The 19,884-nt window shown below is 65.1% G+C and overlaps 1 protein-coding gene across 6 annotated transcripts in view; it reads left to right on the top strand.

Moving 5' to 3' along the window:
• Positions 1-4,113: 4,113 nt before the first annotated feature.
• ADGRB2 (adhesion G protein-coupled receptor B2) overlaps positions 4,114-19,884 on the top strand; it is a 19,799-nt gene continuing 4,028 nt past the window's right edge. The window contains exons 1-22 of one of the 6 annotated variants that reach the window (XM_027904721.1): positions 4,114-4,903; positions 8,865-8,948; positions 9,942-10,106; positions 11,200-11,364; positions 12,432-12,596; positions 13,321-13,485; positions 13,568-13,669; positions 13,937-14,043; positions 14,706-14,900; positions 15,004-15,072; positions 15,153-15,261; positions 15,334-15,480; positions 15,736-15,811; positions 15,886-15,988; positions 16,413-16,456; positions 17,565-17,691; positions 18,231-18,334; positions 18,619-18,721; positions 18,971-19,121; positions 19,356-19,425; positions 19,537-19,603; positions 19,717-19,802. In XM_027904721.1, coding sequence (XP_027760522.1) covers positions 4,123-4,903; positions 8,865-8,948; positions 9,942-10,106; positions 11,200-11,364; positions 12,432-12,596; positions 13,321-13,485; positions 13,568-13,669; positions 13,937-14,043; positions 14,706-14,900; positions 15,004-15,072; positions 15,153-15,261; positions 15,334-15,480; positions 15,736-15,811; positions 15,886-15,988; positions 16,413-16,456; positions 17,565-17,691; positions 18,231-18,334; positions 18,619-18,721; positions 18,971-19,121; positions 19,356-19,425; positions 19,537-19,603; positions 19,717-19,802 — 3,185 coding nt within the window. In that variant the 5' untranslated portion in view covers positions 4,114-4,122. The remainder of the gene's footprint in view (positions 4,904-8,864; positions 8,949-9,941; positions 10,107-11,199; positions 11,365-12,431; positions 12,597-13,320; positions 13,486-13,567; positions 13,670-13,936; positions 14,044-14,705; positions 14,901-15,003; positions 15,073-15,152; positions 15,262-15,333; positions 15,481-15,735; positions 15,812-15,885; positions 15,989-16,412; positions 16,457-17,564; positions 17,692-18,230; positions 18,335-18,618; positions 18,722-18,970; positions 19,122-19,355; positions 19,426-19,536; positions 19,604-19,716; positions 19,803-19,884) is intronic. The other 5 variants (XM_027904720.1, XM_027904715.1, XM_027904716.1 and 2 more) reach the window with 5 other exon arrangements.

Here is a 19,884-nt window from a genome sequence, read left to right as displayed (position 1 = left end):
TCCTACCACGGATCTGTCCTCTAATGGGGACGGGGCTGGCTTGGGGCCACCCAGCTCGGTTGCCAAATGCCAGAAGCTTTGTAGCTCCTCGGTGCTCACGAGGGCCATCGCATCCCCCCTGCTCTCATCCTATCTGTTCCTTCTTGATGCCCTCTAAGAGCAGGATGGAGCCAGGCCTCTTGTCCTTCCCAGGGCACCTCAGAAGCTCCCAGCAGGACTGGGTCTGGATGAGGTGGTGGCTTACAAAGAAAATCCCCCTCTGGGATGAGCACACATCCTGCTGCCACCGCTGTGACTTGGACCCCCTTTTGGAGTCTCCTCCCTCCAGCCCTTTGCAGGATGGAGCTGATGGAAAAGAGGGAGCCACATCCCAGTGACATGGAAACTACTTGGAAGAGGCTGCAGAAGAGCAGCAGGAACAGCCGTGGCTGCTGCAGCCCCTGCAGGTGCCCTGCCCCCGGGGACCCCCACAGCCGAGGAGAGAGAGGCAGCACACGCCGTTTCCTGGCAGAGCGTAATCCCTAATCCCGGTGGAGATTTCTCTGTGCCGTCTCTCGGCCTTGCTTTTGGAGTGGAGTTTTACCAACAGCAGTTAAGTAAAATAAATAAAGAGGCCTGTGCGTGCCAGTGCTCGCGAGGCCGCGCCAGGGATTGGCAAAGCGGCACCATTAATTACAGCTCGGCACCGCTGCCAGCCTGCCGGCTCCAGGAGAGGCCGTGGCAGCGCGCCGGGGAGCCAGAGGGACACGGGAGATGTGGGGGGCACCGAGGGGGGGCCCACGTGGTCCCGCAGGCTGGGGGGGGTTGTGCCGCAGCGGGTGGGAGCAGCACGGACACCCCTGTCCCTGTGGCTTGCAGGGAGCTGTGTTTTTTGGGAGGCGAGGCTGGAGGCTGGGATGGCAGTGGAGTTCTTCCCAGCGGTGCTCACAGAGAGAATTCCTCGGTGGAGGGGCTGTGCCGGTGCCGTGGAGGGCTCGGGACACCCCAGCTCGGTGCTGGGGGTCCCTGCGCCGGGAGGGCTGAGCGCGGAGGTGGCAACGGCAGCTCTGGAGTTCCTGGATACCTTTGAACTGCTAGGGAAGAGCCTGGAAATTGGAGGGTCAGGGGTTCTCACTGCGGGAAGAGCTCGTTATGGTGCTGTGTTTGTCGGTGTCACCTCTGGGCAGGCAGGGATGTGTTCCCATGGGATGGAGCCACATGGCTGTGCCATGCCATCAGCCAGCCTGCTCCTCCCCAGATGCCATAGCCTTTCAGCAGGGAGTGAGGCTCTTCCCACTGTGGATAAACACCCAGGACTCCCCAGCCCTTCCTTACCCTCTTGTCTTTGTCCCGAGCATCCTCGTGTTAGGAATTCTCATGGATCATGTAATTTTTTCATGGATTGTGTACTTGCTACAGCCTATTAAGAGAACAGTCGGGTTAAAAACCGTGTCCCTCAAACCCCAAATCTCCTTTACTCTTCCATTAATCGTCTCTCAGATTATTAGTGCTTAGGGTTTAGTGCTGCCCGTTTATCACTTTTTTTGGGGCTGGTTGGCTTATTCTTGGATTTTTTGGCGAGGAACTGGCCAGGAGGATGGAGCTGGACCAGGACCCGGCCAAAATTCCTGTTCAGGCGAAACATCTTTAGGGAAACAACCTGTTTGTGCGTGGGGAGCAGGGCTGGCCTGGAGCAGTGCCGTGCCACGGTGAGGAAGAGCCAAACCCCGGCTGGATCCTGACGCTGCCGGAGGCAGGAGGGATGTGATGACAGGGAGGGAGAAGGGACCGTGCTCCGAGGAGGACGTGGAGCCCGGGGATGTCGCTTCCGCCCGGCCTCTTCCCAGCTCTGTGATGGCTCTTTAAAAAGCTTTAATTAAAAACCCACCCCCTTCCCTGCGCCCGGGCGGGAACAAAGGCAGATGGAAGGGGCCGGAGCAGGCGCCTGCGGCGGGCGAGCGTGCCAGCCTGTGCCCGCCGTGCTCCGGGAGCCATCGCCGTCCCCGGGGAGCAGCGTCTGCTCCACGGCCAGGCTGTGGGTGCAGCAGGTCCCCGGGGCACTGCCAGCTGCCCCCAGGGACCCCCCCCAGCCATGTCAGGATGCGGTCATCGGCGCCAGGTCGTTCTGGAGGCAGAGTGGGTGATGCCAGCCCCATCCCGGAGCACATGGACAGTGATGCTGCAGGGTGTGAGGTCACCACCGTGGTGCCGGGTAGGGGTGACAGTGCCCCCTCGTCATGCTGTTCAGCAGCTCCTGCCGGGTGACTCGGTGCCCCAGATGTTAAATATCTCCTCAGCCCAGCGTGCAGCTCAGTGAAATATTTTCACTGCAGCAGCAGCAGCAGCAGCTCAAGCGCTGCAGGGAGCAGGGCTGGTGCTGAGAGAGCTCTCAGCTTTGGTTCAGCCCTGGCTGCCTGGAGCAGCTCGACCTGGGGCTGTGCTTGGGGCAGCTGCAGCCCCGGCAGGTTTTAGGGGTGAGAGGAGGCTCCTTGTCACCCAGAACACCTGGATCATGCATGTGGGGAGCCCAGGGAGGTGAGGCAGGGGCTGCCTGGCTGTGTTCATCCCTGCTGAGCCTTCCAGCGGCCGGCTGGGCACCGGGAGGGACGGATGGATGGATGGTGGTGCCGGAGCATCCCTGCTCGCTGCTCCAAGGCAAGGGAAGCAAGCTCCATCTTGTGTCCCTGCCAGGCTGCGGGAGCCCCAGGAGCTCGCTGCAGAGCGGCAACGTGTCCCTGCCTGACCTCCTCCTCCTCCTCCTCCTCCTCCTCCTCCTCCTCCTTTTCCTCTTCCTCCTCCTCCTCCTTTTCCTCCTCCTCCCCCACCGGGGCACTTGGTGGCTGCTTGGGGAGCATCTGTGGGGAATGCCCATGGGGCTCCCCAGTCCACCTGCCCCTTGGCTCCCCTGCTGCTGCTGCCGTTGGAGTTCTGCTGCCATTGGATCTCCTGTTGAATTCCCTGGGGTCTTTTTAGGGGTGGCAGTGACCACGGGCAAACGGGGTTTTCTTTGGCCCCAGATCTCCCTGCTTGCACTGGGGTGCATCCAGCCCGGGCTGCTCCCCCTGGCTCCGTTCCCAGCCCCTCTCTCCCCATGCCCACGTGCCGCTGGCAGGGGCTGGATGCCGGCACCGAGCCCCCGCGCTGCCGGGGCGGCAGGAGCCAGTGCCAGCCTGTTGCATGAGAGCTGGGATATTTTTAGCTCTCTAATGTGCCCGTCGTGGCTCCAGCACAGGCTTAGCCAGGGCTCCGTCTCCCCGATGAGCTGGGGGGATGCCCTGGCACCACGGCCTCGGCCAGGGGTGATTTAGGAGCAGGAGGTGTTGTTTGAGGATGGATCAGAGCGTCCCCGAGCCGTGCCAAGCGCGCAGCATCCCCGACACATGGCTGGGCGGAGGGGAGCGGGGATTTGGGTGGTTTTGGAATCCACCTCTGCCGTGGCATCCGTCCCTGTGCCCACCTCCTGAACGTCCCCCCTGCTGTCCCCAGGGCTGTCCCCAGGGCTGTCCCCGTGCCCCCTCTGCCCCGGGCACGGGCTGGCCTGGCTGAGCGGCGCCGACACGCGCGCGGCGGCCTCGGCCTCTGAAGAGCCGTGCTCCGGTCTCACTTAATAAGGCCACCACGTGCATTATTTTATTAATGAGGTATTAAAAAGCTATTCCCGGCGATGCTCTGCACGCCCGGCGAGGTGTCCAAGAAACACGTGCTCGTGCAGCGATTGCTCGCGCTGTGCCCAGCTCGCTGGGCGGGTTGGGGGGGACACCACGCTGTGGGGGTGCCTGTGCACCCCCAGCACATCGCCCCAGGCTGCACCTTGACCCCGTGGTGCTCCAGGGCTCCAGAAATAGCTCCAAGGGCTTTTATAGCCCTGTCTGTGCAGAAGCTGTTTGGTGGCTCCTTGCCCAGGTTGTGCTCGGCCGGCTCTGGTGGGTAAGCCTAGGGCAGGGGGTCTGTGGAGGTGGGAGCTGGGTCTCTGCTCTGGTGGATTTGGGATGAAGTCCCCGGTCCGTGCTGCACGGTCCCCAGCCCAGGAACTCCTTGGCACAGCCTGGGGGATGGGACATCCCTGCCTGCAGCAGCTGCCTCTTGTTAAGCCTCTGTCTGTCTGTCTGTCTGTCTGTCTCCCCTCAGGGCAAATGCCATAGGATGACCGCTGCTGGTCCCCTCTTACTGGCTGTGATATCGTCTCTCCTGTGGCTCACGCGGGGCTTCGACCCGGCTCCCAGCGCCTGCTCCGCTCTGGCCTCCGGCGTCCTCTACGGCTCCTTCTCCCTCAAGGACCTCTTCCCCACCATCTCCTCCGGCTGCTCCTGGACCCTGGAGAACCCCGACCCCACCAAGTACTCGCTCTACCTCCGCTTCAACCGGGAGGAGCAGGTCTGCACCCACTTCTCTCCCATGGTGCTGCCACTCGACCACTACCTGGCCAACTACACGTGCGACCCCCGGGGCGAGGCCGCCAGCCCCCCGCCCTCCCGCCAGCGGCCCGAGGAGGAGGAGGAGGAGGACGCCGAGCTGGAGCTGTGCGAGGACGCGGGGCCCTTCACCTTCCTCCACTTCGACAAGAACTTTGTGCAGCTGTGCCTGGCGGCCGAGCCCGAGGCGGCCCCTCGCCTGCTGGCCCCCCAGGCCCTGGAGTTCCGCTTCGTGGAGGTGCTGCTCATCAACAACAACAACTCCAGCCAGTTCACCTGCAGCGTGCTGTGCCGCTGGCTCGAGGAGTGCCTGCAGGCACCTGGCGCCCGCCGCTGTGGCTTCACCCACGCCGGCTGCAGCTGCCAGGCCGAGAGCCCGCCGGTGCCGCGGCGCAACGGCACCCGGCACGCGGCCAGAGCGCCCACCCCGCCGCCCACCGACCCTGACTGCTGCCCCACCGACCTGCATTCTGCGAATGCCAATGACATCGACCTGCCCGAGGTCCCACACGGTGAGTGGGGCTCGGGGAGGAGCTCAGGGGATGGAGCCCCTGCTGCAGGGGTGCTGTGCGTGGAGCAGGGTCATGGAACAGGGGAATTCTGCCCATGCATGTTCCATGGGGCGAGGGAGTGCCAATCAGGCACGGGGTGTGGAGCAGGGAAGCCAGGCAGTGGATGAATCCTGGCCACGCACGCTCCACGGGGCAGGAGGGTGTCAGTTGGGCACTGGGCATGGAGCAGGGAATTCATGCAGTGGATGAATTCTACTTGTACTGCTTGCTCCCTGGGGCTGGAGGGTGTCAGTCCGGCACTGCACGTGGAGCAGGGAATCTGTGCAATGGGTGGATGCTGCCTGAGCACGCTCCTGGGGCTGGAAGGTGCCGACTGGGAGCAGGGCATGGAGCAGGGAAGTCTGCAATGGATGAATCTTGCCCATTAACCCTACACGGGGATAGAGGGTGCCAGTGGGGCGCTGGGGCATGGAGCAGGGAAGTCATTGCATGGAGCAGGGAAGCTGGGCAATGGATGAATCCTGCCTGTCAGCACTGTCCAAGGCTGGAGGGTTAGAGCTGGGCATGTGCATGGAGCATGGATGCCATGCAAGGGATGAATCCTGTGGCCCACCCCAGCTCCACGTTTACTCCAGAGCAATGCCCAGGCTCGGCAGAGCTTCAGCTTGTTTTGCCCTTGCCATGATCCCACCGACCCTTGGTGCCATTGGCCACCATGGTGACCCCGGGTGATGCCATGGCCGCTCTGGCACAGCCTGTGTGGCTCCATGACCTCTCTTGCCACCTTCCCGACACGGGGCTGCGAGCCCGGAGCAGGAGCCGACCCGCTCTGCTCCAGTGGAGACGTGGAAAACAATTTGCAGGTAAAATGACCCTTTCCCGTGGCAAATTACCCTTGACTGCTGCAGCCCGGGCGCTTGTTATTCCAGGCAGGATGTCACGGCACGGCGGCCGGGCTATTAACCAGGCGGAATGAGGCCATTTGCTCGTTACGGGATTGTGGGAACGTCGGGCGAGGATAAAGCAGCTGCGCTCACCCATGTGCCAGGCACCGGGATCGGGCTGCCCGGGGCAGGGGCCGCCTCTCCTGGGTGCTCCCTGTGCCCGCGGTGCCAAGGCCAGCAGGGTGACACGGGGACTTGGGGACACATCTGGGCCAGATGTTTCCGCGCAGCTGCGCTGGGCGATGCGCAGGCAGGAGCAATCCCCGACTTGGCTGCGTGGGGTCTTTATCTGGCAGATTAGGTGGCGGGGCTGGGCTGTGGGTGTACGTATAATTTCATTGGGCTTTAGCGTTTCTTTCAGGAGCTAAATGTCATTATGGGCAGATCCCCCGACTAAATCCCCGGTCCGTTACAGCTGCAGGGCTCTAAATCGCCTCATCCCGAGGGGAGCTGCCTGAGCTGATTTCAGTTTATAGGGTTTTTTCCTTTTTTTTTTTCCCCTTTAAACTCAACTCCACATGGATGACTAAGAGCTCAGTGCCGGGTTCAGGTGTCATCCCCAAGGTCAGGCTGCCCCTTTGTCCGGGGGCTGCCTGGGGAGCAGCGGAATGCAGGATGGCATGGAGAAGCTGGATGCTTCTCCGGGGGGGTTGGCGCATCCCCACAGGTGGTTTGGTGGGGTATTGGCCACGCCAAGCGTGGCTCAGAGCGCCATGGAGGGGTTGTCCCTGCAGACCTGGCAGGGCACCACATGCCGCCTCTCCAGCTGCAACAGCAGCAGCGCAAACTCCCACTCCTCCTCCAAATTACGTTTGACATTCAATTAAAGGCCGGAGCGCCCGGAGGTTCGATGTTATTGCGGTGCCAGAGCCGCAGGGGTGACGCTCTGCCTCGGCTGCCCCTCGTGCCACCGTCCCCCCCGGGCGCCCGCCAGCGTCACCGCGGGGCCGGAGCACAGAGCGCCCTTCATGCAGCCAGGGGGTCCCACCTGGCATCCCCCCGGCCCCCCACGGGGCGGAGAATGGTCGCCTTTCAGGGGGCCGGTGGCAGGCAGGGCCGGGGGGCTGAATGGCGCCTGTGAGCCGAGGCTTGGCGGGCGCCCAGCGCTGATCTCACCGGTTCTGCTCCGCCGCGGCGACGTGGGGGGCTGGCGCCCGCCCAGACCCTCCCCACGGCGCTGACCCCCGGGGTCCCCTGTCCTCCACGTCATCCCTGCTGGGGAGGGGCTCTCCCACGGGCCGGGTGGGTGGGATGTGGTTGGAGGCACGTGGGAGGAAAGAATGGATGGATGGGTGTGGGAATGGGGATGGAGCTTTGGGCGCGTTCAGCCACTCGGCCCTGGTGCTGCAGGGTCTGCGCGGGTGTACCCCCACCAGAGAACCCCAAAGGGTGACCCCTCTCTTTGGGGGTGCTTGGAGGGGGGTACGCTCCCCCAAACCTGCCACATCGAGGCCAAGCAGCTACGGTTTTTGGGATCCTAACCCGTCACCCTTCAGAAACCAACCCCCAGGGAGGTGATGCTGGGACAAGGACACAGCTGGCCTTGGGATTCATCCCGAGGTCCCCAAAAGAACACCCCTGAGGTTCCCAAAAGAACACCCCTGCCCTTGCACCCGGCAGCTGTGCCCTGGTGTGGGGTGCTGGGCGCCCCTGGGACAGGACAGGGTGCAGTGCCAGGGTTATCCACAGCCTCCCCGCGGTGACAGCCGAGGATTTAGTGCTCTCTGAAGGAAATTGAATTTGGTGTCTCTGTTGAACACAGCCCAGGAGAATGCTCTCGTATATCCTCGGGATTTATGGTTTTCCCCGGGGCGCTCGCCGTGCCGGGTGTAATTCTGCTGTGTCGCTCCCGGGGGTGGGCAGCCCCAGGGGGAGCTCGGCCCTGTGGCCAGACAGACCCCCCCCAGGCAGCCCCTCGGCCTCTTCAGGTCCCTCTGTGTCTCCCATGCCACTGGGAACCCCGAGCTATGGGGTGGGATGCCCATGGGGAGAATCTGAGTGTCCCTGGCTGCGCTGGCGGTGCTGGTGAGGAGCCTTACGGGGTTATCACTGGTTAAGGCAAAACTCGGTAAATTTGGGTCTGTTTTACAGCTCATCAGTGTCACAGTAGCCTGTGCTCTCTGCTGGGACTGGGCTGTCCCCGTTCTGTGTTCCAACCCTGTGCCTGGAGCATGGCTGGGGGCTCCCTGCCAGTGCCAGCCAGGTGTCCCCATGTCACCTCCTCTCTGTCCCCTGGGGACATTGCCGTGCTTGGCTGGCAGTGCCAGGCAGCTCAGTGAGGCGCCTGTGCCATCCCTGGCTGCTCTCCTGCCTGTCACAGCAGCGGGGTCCCCATGGTGTTTTGGGGGGGTCGTATCATCAGTGGGGCCCAGGGGATCCCCTGCTGCCTCCCATGGTACATCCACCGGCAGTGTGGATGTGCATTCCGTGGAGTGAGTCTGTGGGAACTCACCAGCATCCTGCACCCGGGTTTGGGGACAGGGCACCCTGCTGGAGGACAGGAGGTGGCCTGAGGGCTGTGGAGGAGGCCAGGGAAGGCATCCCCCTGCGCCTGCAGCCGCATCCCCTGCCGAGCCCTCCACATGCCAGTTAATTTCACGCCAAGTGCTCTTGATGGATCACTTGTTATTTTTGGTGAGCCGAGCCATAAATTTGTGCCACCTCACTGCAGCAAGCTGATAAGTGGGGACGGGAGAGCACCTCTGCCTGGCACGGTGGGGGTACAGGCACCCTGGCTGCACTGGGGACGTGCCACTCAGGGCTGTGCTCCAGCTGCAGCCCCTGTGACTGGGGGTGACACTTCTGGGGGAGCCGTGACACGTGTTTGGGGGTCTGGGAGCGTACTCAGCTGTGCTCAACCATCTCTTGCCCTCAGGGATGCTGTGCAGTGCTCAACGTGGGGCCAGGCATCCCTGTATCCTCCTGCAATGTCCCTTGACCCAGGGTTGGCCCTGTCCCCATCCCTGTCCCCATCCCTGTCCCCTGCCCGCTCTCACTGGAGCGCTTCCCTCTTCCAGGCAATGCAGTCGAGGAGAACCAGAAGGTGAAGACCCAGTGGCCACGGTCAGCAGATGAACCAGGTGTCTACATGGCCCAGACAGGTACCAGCACTGCCCCAGCGTGGGGACGGGCAGGGGACACTGGTGACACTGGGCTCAGGTGCCTGGGCAGGGGTGATGGAGATGGAAGCGGCTCCTTTTAACTCCCTGCCCACGAACTGACTTAATTTGCTCCATTTATAATTTTTTTTTTTTTCCTTTTGCACCTTCCTCCGAGGGTTGTAAAGCAAACAAAAATCCATTAATTGTTTCGTTCAAATGTATTTATTTGGCAAATCCATCTGGGTGGTTTGAGTTGCGCTGCTCCCCCCTCCGTGGCCCCCCCTGATTTATGGACAGAGGGCCCGGAGGTGAGTGGGAGATGGATGGGCCCTGGCTCTGCTCCGTGTGCCTGGCATGCAGATCTCCTCCCGGGTGCTCACGGGGGTCCTGCCCCCCTGGGAGCTCCTGGGCTGAGTGTGGGTTGACCCCACTGGTGACCCAGTCCAGGCTTGGGGTCCCCGTGTGACACAGCACGTTGTCACCGCCGTGGGCGACACGGAGCCCGCGTCCTGCCTGTCTGCAGGACAAATGGCCCCCTTCGGAGCCCTCCTCCATACCTCCCTGTTTAATTTAAACGGATGGGCTCTGCTGTTGGCCTGTCCAAGAGCCTCAGAGACATCATCAACCTTAATAAGAGCTGGTTGTTGTAAATGTCAATGTGTGATGGGGGCGGGGAGGGGGAGCCGTGGCGGGCTGCCCGCTCTGCCCACGCTGCCTGCCCTGCCTACGCTGCCTGCGCTGCCTGCGCTGCCCACATTGCCAGCCGGCCCTGCCCTTGCTGCCTGCACTGCCTGCCCTGCCTGCACCACCCGGGGTGGATGCTCTCCCTCACACTGAGTGTGATCCCACGCCCCAGTCCCTTCTCCGGGTGTAGCTGGTGGTGCTCCCAGAGGGCAGGGTGGGCTCCTTCACCCCGCTGGCACCCTCGGTGTCACCCCAATCCCCCCGTGGCCCCGTGCCCGCCGGGCCCTCAGGCTCCCTGTCTCCCCGCAGGGGACCCGGCGGCCGAGGAGTGGTCTCAGTGGAGCGTGTGCTCGCTGACGTGCGGGCAGGGCTCCCAGGTGCGGACGCGCTCCTGCGTGTCGTCTCCGTACGGGACGCTGTGCAGCGGGCTGCTCCGGGAGACGCGCGCCTGCAACAACACTGCCACCTGCCCAGGTACGGGGGGCACCGGGGGCACTGGGGGGGCTGAGCCCCTCGGGTGGGTGGGGACAGGGGGGCCTGTGTGCTGCTGGAGCGTCTCTGGGGCTCGTGGAGCTGTGGGGCGGATAGGAGGGTGGCTCGGTGTGGTCGCGGCGCCCACCCCTCACAGCTGGGCTGCTCGGAGCTCTGTTGGTATCTCTCCGTCCTCGGACCTTCCTGCCTGCTCTTGGCAGGCGGCTGGAATGGGTGCCCTGCACCCTGGTGCCTTGTCACTGGTGATGCTGCCGTGGATTTGCCTTTGGAGCAGGTTGGCTGGTGGCCCCTCTCTGTCCTCCCTCCTTGGCTAACTCAGGGCTTTCCCCTGGATGTCCCTGAGACTTTGTGCTGGGGAGAAAGGAAAGGCTGGAGCCTGTGCCTGGGGGACTTGAGGGCTGGCCTGATTTGCTGGGGGGTCCCCATTTGCGTGGGGCAGGAGGGGGCTGAGCTGCTCAGTGCATCAAAGCGGGTCGCAGGCAGGATGCTGAGGGTCTCACGTTGGTCTGTGGTGCTGTCTGTGCGTCTCATGTGGGATACTGGGAACTGGAGGGACCTCAGGGCGCTGCAGTGGCAGCCAGACTGCCCTGACCAAACCTGAGATGTTTCAAGGGATCTGCATCCCCAACACACCCAGTGCCCAGTTCCCTTCCGTACCAGGGAGTGCAGCCCTGTCCTGGCACTCCAAGGACACAGAAAGTCATGGAAGAGCATCCTTTAGGATGCTCCTGTGCCACACTGGTCCCTGCTCCTTTCCTGGGTGTGAGGGGCAGGGAGGTGCCCCCGTAGGTGTGAGGGGCAGGTCGTGCTCAGTGTGTTGAACGTGGTTTGGGGTGAGCCAGGCTGTTTTGTGGGGTGGAGGGGAAACATGTGCCGCCGGTGCCAGGACTGCAGAAGGGAGGCTGGAGCAGGGCAGGGAGTGGCAGTGGCACCGCTGCCGGCTCAGGGACAGGCAGTGCCGGGGGCCGTGCCCGACTGTAGGACGGGACACGAGGGGTCTGCTGTGGCCAGGACCCCTCGGTGGCAGGAGGGGGAGGCTGGAGCCCGGCAGCAGTGGCGCTGTGCTGTGTTGCAGTTCCCGGCACGTGGGAGGAGTGGTCCCCGTGGAGCCTGTGCTCGGTGACCTGCGGGCGAGGGGCCAGGACCAGGACGCGGCGGTGCGTGGCCTCGCGGCGCGGAGGGAAGGCCTGCGAGGGCCCCGAGCTGCAGGCCAAGCCCTGCAATATCGCGATCTGCCCGGGTCAGTACCTCCCTCCCTCCCTCCCTCCCTCTCCCCACGCTCCTTCTTCCCACCGGGAACGCCAGGACACGGCACCGGCCGAGCACCAGGGCCGTGCTCCCGGCACGGGGCTGCGGCGCTGCGAGGGATGGGTGGCACCGCCGTGGGGAGCTGGGACAGCCCAGGGGCACAGGGATGCCGTGGCACAGGGTGCACCCTCCTGTCCCTGCTGGAAATCCAGGGGAGGAGATGGCTCTGTCAACCGTACCAGGGTCTCAAGCCCCTGGCATGGGCAGGGGTCCAGCCTGGGGGCTGTGGAGGAGCCGGCTCCTTCCCTGCCTATCTGCTGTGGCTGGCACAGCGCTGGCACCAGGGTGGCACAGGGACATTTTTGGGGCGCTGGGAAACGGCGAAGGGGATTGGCTGCAGGTTCTGTTCGTGCATGAGTGGCAGCGCCAGCCATCCCTTCCTCCCGTGTGCCAGGAGTGGCCGTGTCGGTGCCTGTGGGGTTTGTCTGGTGATGGTCAGGGGCGCCACATCAGGGCCAGTGTCCCTGTTGGGGACCCCACGTGTGAGGCAAGGAGATCAGCAGGTAGTTTGGTAGCAGGAGCTGAGGGGGAGCCTGAGGGGCATTTCGTCTGGCAGGGACATGCCACACATGGCGCGTGGCTTTAGCCACGGCAGCCCCATGGAGATACTGCTGGTGTTCACGGGCTTGGCAGGGAACAACGCCGGGGATGCTGGGTTTGGTGGAGGGCGATGCCAGCAATGCTAGGTTTGGTGGAGAGCGATGCCAGCAATGCTGGGTTCGGCAGGACTGATGCCAGGGCTGCTGTGTTTGGTGGGAGCAGTGCTGGGCTCCCCGGTGTGAGTGTGGCCGTGGTGGTGCAGCAGGTGTGGGGGCTCAGCCCCAGTGACAGTCCCCCCGTGTGGGGCAGGGCTCGGCGCTGGCTGAGCTCGGCCTGGGGCGAGCGGGCGCACCCGTAGGTTGGACCCGTTGCACGGAGAGCCCGGTGTGCATCCCGGCGAGCCGGGGCCGCGCGGCCGCCGGCCAGTGGGAGCTGACGCCGCCCTCCTTGTCCCCGCAGTGGAAGGGCAGTGGCTGGAATGGGGCGCCTGGAGCCGCTGCTCCGTCACCTGCGCCAACGGCACCCAGCAGCGCACGCGCAAGTGCAGCGTCTCGGCCCACGGCTGGGCCGAGTGCCGGGGGGCCCACGCCGACGCCCGGGAGTGCTCCAACCCCACCTGTCCCAGTAAGAGGCCCCGCGCGCTGGATGGGGGGAGCGGGGTGGGGATTGGCACGGCGCGTCGGGGCACGGCGCGGCACCCGGCACGTGGCCCGGCCGTCCGGCCCTGCGGTGTCACCGCCGGTGACACGAGGGTGCCGCCAGCCCCCTCCACTGCGGGGGAGCAGGAGCCAAGGGGGGATCGCCAGGGAGCAGCAGCCACCCCCGTCTGGCGCTGGTTGCTCGCACCAGGCACACCTCAGCCGAGGGTTCGCCCCCTGGTCATGCCGGGGGACCCGTCGGTGCCGGGGGGCCGCGGGTCCCGCCGTGCTTTGGGCGGACAAGCACGTGTGAGCTCTCGTGTGTGCACATGGGGTGGCTGGTGGGGCTGTGGCCGGCTCTGGGGGTGGGGCAGGGGGAGCAGTCAGGCCGCAGGATGGACCACAGGGTCCTCATCCAGCCCTCTGAGCCCCTCCTTGTCTCGTGGGAGAGGTGGCGGCATCGGTGGCAGGCGCGAAGGGAGGTGGGCACGCCGCGGGTGCCCGTGGATGCCGGCAGGGAACGGTGGGCATCTGCACCAGGATGCCTGTCTGGTCTGAGAGAGGCTGAAATCACTGAGCCATGGATTTCACACCCTGTGGTGTTTCGATCCATGGCGCCTGGGGCAGCGTCGGTTGTGCCCTATCCCCATCCCCGCGGGTGCCACTCGCCATGCAGAGCCAGGTGTCCCACAGTGTCCCCATCCCCACAGCAGACAGCAAGTGGGGTCCCTGGAACCACTGGAGCCTCTGCTCCAAGACCTGTGACACCGGCTGGCAGCGCCGCTTCCGCATGTGCGAGGGCACCGGCGTGCAGGGCTACCCCTGCGAGGGCACGGGCGAGGAGGTGAAGACCTGCAACGAGAAGAAGTGCCCAGGTATGGGGTACCCCACACCCCAGTGCCCACCACCCCCGTGTCTGGGCTGCTCCTGACCCCCACCCCCCTCTTCAACGCCCAGCCTACCACGAGATGTGCAAGGACGAGTACGTCATGCTGATGACCTGGAAGAAAACGGCAGCTGGGGAGATCATCTACAACAAATGCCCCCCCAACGCCACAGGTGAGGGGCGTGTGCCCCCAGACACTCCCACGCTGGTGCAGGGCGGGGGGTGGTGCATGGCATCGGGGTCGAGGAGCCCCCACCCCCAGGGACGGAGGGTGGCATTGGGGTTGAGCCACCTGGAGCAGAGCAGGGGCCAGCAGGCGGTTTTGGGGTCAGACATCCCCAAACCCCCCCAGCCTGGAGCAGGGCAGGGGGTGATGGTTGGCATTGGGGTGCCAGGAGGGCGGTTCCCGTGCCAGCCCCAAACCCAGATCTCCTGTGCAGGGTCTGCCAGCCGCCGGTGCCTGCTGAGCCCCCACGGGGTGGCCTACTGGGGTGTGCCCAGCTTCGCCCGCTGCATCTCCCACGAGTACCGATACTTGCATCTCTCAGTAGGTGCCCACTCTGGTGCAGCCCCCCTGCCCTTCCCTCCCTGTTCCCGGGGCTCTGCCCCATCCTTGGCATCCCAGCAGCTTCCAACAGCTGGGCACCCTGTGGGAAACTGAGGCAGGGGCTGGGAAAGGGGGACCCTGTCCTAGGGCTGGGGCGAGTCGCTCTCCTGTGTCCTTGGGAATTGGCTCTCGGGATGGGAAGGGCCCTCCCAGACCCCCAGGGAGTCCCCCAGACCACCATGGGTTGGGAATAGGAACCTCATCCTGGAGCTGGGGGGGACACCCCGGTCTGAGTTGTGTTCCCATGTCCTTCATTAGAAAATGGCTCTTTGGTTGGGAAGGATGCCCCCAGACCCCCGTGAACACTCCCAGACCCCCATGGGCTTGGAACAGGGCTCGAACTCTAGAGCTGGAGGGGGGACCACCATCCAAGTTGCGCTCCCGTGTCCTTGGGAAATGGCTTTTGGGATGGGAAGGACACCCCTCAGGTGCCCATAATAGCCCCAGACCCCTGTGGAACCCCCTCCAGACCCCCCGTGTCCCGCTGCTGCCCTAATTATTGCTGCCCCCACTGCCTGGGCTTTGGGCACGAGGAGGGACCCCAGGGGCATGGAGCGCTGCAGGGGTGAGTGACACCCGTGTCCCCCCCCGCCCCGTCCAAGCTGCGGGAGCACCTGGCGAAGGGGCAGCGGGTGCTGGCAGGGGAGGGGATGTCGCAGGTGGTGCGGAGCCTGCTGGAGCTCATGGCCCGCAAGACCTACTACAGCGGGGACCTGCTCTTCTCCGTCGAGATCCTGCGCAACGTCACCGACACCTTCAAGAGGGCCACCTACACTCCGTCCTCCGAGGACGTGCAGGTATAGCGGGCGGGGGGACAGCGGGGGACGCCCCCGGGGAGGAGGCGGCGGCGGCGGCGCTCGGTCCCCGCGCCCCCAGCCCCGCTGAGCCCCGTCCCCGCAGCGCTTCTTCCAGGTGGTGAGCTACATGGTGGACGCCGAGAACCGGGACAAGTGGGAGGACGCCCAGCAGGTGAGTGGCACGGGGGACAGACGGATGCAGCCAGGGGGAGATGTCCCCGGTCGTCTCTGGAGCTGTTCTGCCTCCCTCAGGTCTCTCCTGGCTCCGTGCACCTCATGAAGGTGGTGGAGGACTTCATCCACCTGGTCGGGGATGCGCTGAAGGCTTTCCAGAGCTCCCTCATCGTCACGGACAACCTGGGTGAGCGGTGGGGTGGGCGTGGGGTCCCGGGGGGCACGGGGAGCTGGTGGTGACCCCGCTGTGCCCCGCCAGTGACCAGCATCCAGCGGGAGCCCGTGTCCGCCGTGTCCAGCGACATCAACTTCCCCATGAAGGGGCGGCGGGGCATGAAGGATTGGGCCCGCAGCTCCGAGGACAAGCTGTTCATCCCCAGGGAGGTGCTGAGCCTCGCCTCTGCCGGTGAGAGGGCACACGTGTGTGCACGTGTGTGCAGGGGCCACAACCTGGGGCTGGGGGGGAGCGGGCACAGATGTGAACATGCATGTGGGAGGGCACGCCTGGCGCTGTGCACGTGTGTGGGGGCGTGCACATCTGGGAGTGGGTGGGCGTGTCCGTGTGTGCCGTGTGTGTTCCTTCACGCGTGTCAGGGGCACACGTGTGGGCTCTCCCTCGTGTGGCGGTGCTGAGCACACGCGTGTGCCTCTCTCTCTGCAGAAGCGGACGAGTCGTCCCACTTCGTCATCGGGGCGGTGCTGTACCGCACGCTGGGGCTCATCCTGCCCCCACCCAGGTGAGTGGGGCTGCCCGCTGTGTCCCCTGCTGTGTCCCCAACTGTCACAGCCCGTGTCCCCCCCCCCCTTGCAGGGCCCCCCTGGCCGTCACCTCCAAGGTGCTGACGGTGACAGTGCGCCCGCCGACCAGGCCCACGGAGCCCCTCGTGCTGGTGGAGCTCTCCCACATCATCAACGTGAGTGTCCCCCTCCCAGCCATCAACGTAAGGGTCCCCCTTTCCACATCAACCCGAGTGTCCCTGTCCCACGTCGTCCATGTGAGTGTCCCTGTCCCACATCATCAGCGATGTGAGTGTTACTCCTTCCTCATCATCAGCCCTCCTGCATCAGCAGCATGAGTGTCCCTTTCCCCTCCCACAGCATCAGTGTGAGTGTCACCCTCCTGTCCCATCACCATGTCACCTCGTGGGTCCCGCCAGGCACTGACAGCCGGACAGGGGCCACCAGCTCCCAGCTCACGGCCACAGCTCTGGTCTCTGTGCCCATGGTGGGGATGTGCCAGTGCTGAGGCACCTGGGTGGGTCCCCAAGGGCCACATCCCCTGGTGGGCTGGGAGCAGAGGGCTGGGGGTGAAGCACTAACCTGTCCCTGTGTCCGCAGGGAACGTCCCACCCACAGTGCGTCACCTGGGACTACTCGAGGACGTGAGTGAGGGACAGGGGGGACAGGGACACCCTGGCTGGGTGATGGGGCTGGGCTGGGGCCCTGGTGGGAGGGATGGCGAGCAGGGGCATTCCCTTCCTGCCTCCCAGCACCACTGGCATGGGTGAATTGAGCTCCCACGGGATCGATGTGGCCCCGGAGCCACGGGAGTGCCCGCGCCAGCCTGCCAGATGTGATTTGTTAACGCTGGCAGGAGCGAGGGAAAGTAGGGCACGGCGGGGGAGGGGGCAGCGCTGCGGGGAGGGGGGTGGCAGTGCCAGCTCCCCCTGCCCAGGTACCTGCGGGTGCTCTGCATTTCGGGGTCACTGGTTCCAGTACCCCCGTGCTGATGGGGAGGTGTTAGTTGTGACGAGCGTGGCAGGTCTCTCGGCCTGGCCCCGGGGATAGTCCCCCGCTGTCCCACAGACCCAGTTCCTGGTTTTGTTGCCCTGCTGGGAGCTGTGGCTGCTCTCCCTGTGCATGGGCAGTGTCACCGTGGGGCACCCCCTCCCTGCTCCCTCAGGAGGGGTCCCTACAGCAGGAAGGATCACAGTGGCAGGAGGGGTCCTCATGGCCAGAGGGTCCCCAAGGTGGGAGGGTCCCCGTGGAGGGAGGGGTCCCTACAACCAGAGGGGTCACCATGGTGGAGGGATCCCTATGACGGGAAGGGACTTCATAGACAGAGGGGTCCCCATGGAGGGAGGGGAGCATCACCCACCTGGGAGGTGACATGGGTGCCAGGGAGCTCCTGGGCTGTCCCTGCCTGCCCCCCTCTGCCCCCTCCATCCCCACCACCCCTCCTTCTCCCAGGCCTGGCCCCCGCTCCGTGGTTTGTGCCCCCCCTCCCCAGACATGTGTGGGATGATTAAAACCCAAGGCTTTGTGTTGTACCACTCCCAGGAGGATCAGCCCAGGGCAGGTGGGGACAGCAGGGCAGGGATGGCTTCACCCCCACTCCAGGGGCTTGGGGGGATCCTCTAAAAGTGCTCCCCCCACCTACCTCCCCCCACAAGGAAGGGGCCAGCAAGGGGTTAACTCGGCAGAGGCGCGAGGGGCTGCGCGTGTTTGATTAGTTCAAATTGCTCTCCCTCGCTCTCCCCCATTAATCAGGGATGCTGGCTTGGGAAACTGGGACACGGAGAGCTGCCAAACCCTGGAGACCCTCCCGGCACACACCAAATGCCAGTGCCGCCAGCTCGCCACCTTCGCCGTCCTCGCCCAGCTGCCCAGAGACCTGGTAGGGGACAGGGACGAGCCTGCCGGGGACAGGGGATGGGGATAGGGGGTGACCCCCGGGTTGGGGGGGGCCTGGCTGAGGTGGGGGGTCCCTGAAGGAGGGTGGGGATGGGCAGGGAGCATTTCCTGCGCCCTGCTAGGATGGGGTGGGTGCTGGAGGGTGGGGGGTGCCTCCCACCAGCCCGGGGAAGGGTCCCTGCGCCCCCCAGCACCTCCCAGAGCCCTGAGGGAGGGTTTGTGTGGGCAGGGGGCTGCCATGCTTGATAGAGCTCGATATGGGGCATTGCTGTGAGCCGGGAGGGGAGGGGCAGCCCCAGCCCCTGGCGTCCCCCCACCCCATTGCTATTCCACCCGTGTCCCCCGTCGGCATGGAGATGGGCACGGGTCCCCTGGAAGGCGCCTTGGCTGTGCCACCGCTGTCACCGACCCCCTCTGGCACCCGGGGGTCCCCACTGGGGGGGTGGAGGGCCCGAGAGGGGCAGAGAGCAGCTTGTGGGGGGTGGGCTGGGCTCAGCCGCTCCCGCCTCGGTTCCCCACCAGGCCATGGACCCCTCGGGCACCCCGTCAGTGCCACTGATGATCGGCTGTGCCGTGTCCTGCATGGCCCTGCTGACCCTGCTGGTGATCTACGCTGCCTTCTGGAGGTGACCCGGGGGCACCTGGGGATACCTGGGGATACCTGGGGCTCGAGGCCGTGTAGGGAGGGAGCAGCACAGGGGTGGGCACGGCACCAGCAAAGGCTCAGCATCGGGGAGATTGAATGCAGCGTGGTGGGAAGGGAATAACCCAGGTGGGAGAAGGTGCCTGGGCTGCCTGGCACTGTCCCTGCCCCAGGACAGCACCCACCCACCCACTGGCAGCTTGGGGGGACAAGGGCCAGGAACAGGGGACAGGCTGGCAGCCCGGCCCCACGCTGCTCCTGCGGCAGGTTCATCAAGTCGGAGCGCTCCATCATCCTGCTCAACTTCTGCGTCTCCATCCTGGCTTCCAACGTCCTCATCCTCGTGGGCCAGTCCCAGATGCTCAGCAAGGTGGGTGCCACCCCCCTGCCACCCCCTCCTGGGGGTCCCCAGGTGGGCGCGGGGGCTGCCGTGGGGTGCGAGGCCGGTCACCTCATCCCTGCTGGCTCCCGGCAGCAGATTGGATTTGGATTAACTCGATGCCGGGATTAAATCCTCTGCGCTGGTGGCTTTGACACAAACCTCGCCGGGCGTGGGAGTTTAACCACCGCGGTGCCGGGCACGTGGCCGTGTCCCCCGATGTCCCCCCTGTCCCCACAGGGTGTGTGCACCATGACAGCCGCCTTCCTCCACTTCTTCTTCCTCTCGTCCTTCTGCTGGGTGCTGACGGAGGCCTGGCAGTCCTACCTGGCGGTGATCGGCCGGATCCGGACACGCCTGGTCAGGAAGCGCTTCCTGTGCTTGGGATGGGGTAAGAGCCTGGGATGGGGTGGCGGGAGGCTCCGTGTGCCCCTCTCTGGTACCCAAGCTGAGGCGCAGTGGTGGAAAGCAAGCCCAGGAGTCTTGGCAAGGCACCCTCAGACAAGAATTGCCAGAAGGGCCCCGTCGCTGTCCCCATCCCTGGGGGCTGGCACAGGGGTGACGCTGAGGGGGGGGTCACAGCAATGTCACCCCCTGCAGCTCCAGCCTCGTGTCCCCTTTCCAGGCTTGCCAGCCCTCGTGGTCGCGGTCTCCGTCGGCTTCACACGGACCAAAGGCTACGGGACAGCGACCTAGTACGTGGGGACAGGGGGACACGGGGCTGGGCTCACGCTCCGGGCTGGCTCAGAGCCGGGAGCAGGGGACGGGCACAGGGGTGTCCCCTGACACGCCACGGTCCCCTGCAGCTGCTGGCTCTCGCTGGAGGGCGGTTTGCTCTATGCCTTCGTGGGACCTGCTGCCGTCATCGTGCTGGTGAGCTGCCCCCGAGCCTCCCGGAGCCCCCCAAAAATCCCACCTGGGTGGGCGTGCGGCTGCTGGTGGAGGGCCCCGTGGCGGCCCTGACCCCCGCGCCGCTCTCGCCCAAGGTGAACATGCTGGTTGGCATCATCGTGTTCAACAAGCTCATGTCCCGTGATGGCATTTCAGATAAGTCCAAAAAGCAGCGAGCTGGGTAAGTGCCCCGAGCCCCATGGGGGGCGTCCCTGGGGCCTGTGCCCCCTCAACCCTGCACCCTGCCCTGCCGCGCCGGGGGC

The sequence above is a fragment of the Empidonax traillii genome, unplaced genomic scaffold (genome assembly GCF_003031625.1).
Source record: "Empidonax traillii isolate 1590-97213 ecotype Southwest subspecies unplaced genomic scaffold, ASM303162v1 scaffold1079:size189651, whole genome shotgun sequence".
Classification (NCBI taxonomy): Eukaryota; Metazoa; Chordata; class Aves; order Passeriformes; family Tyrannidae; genus Empidonax; species Empidonax traillii.
The sequence above is the reverse complement of the archived record's forward strand: the minus strand, read 5'-3'. Positions and strand labels throughout refer to the sequence as shown.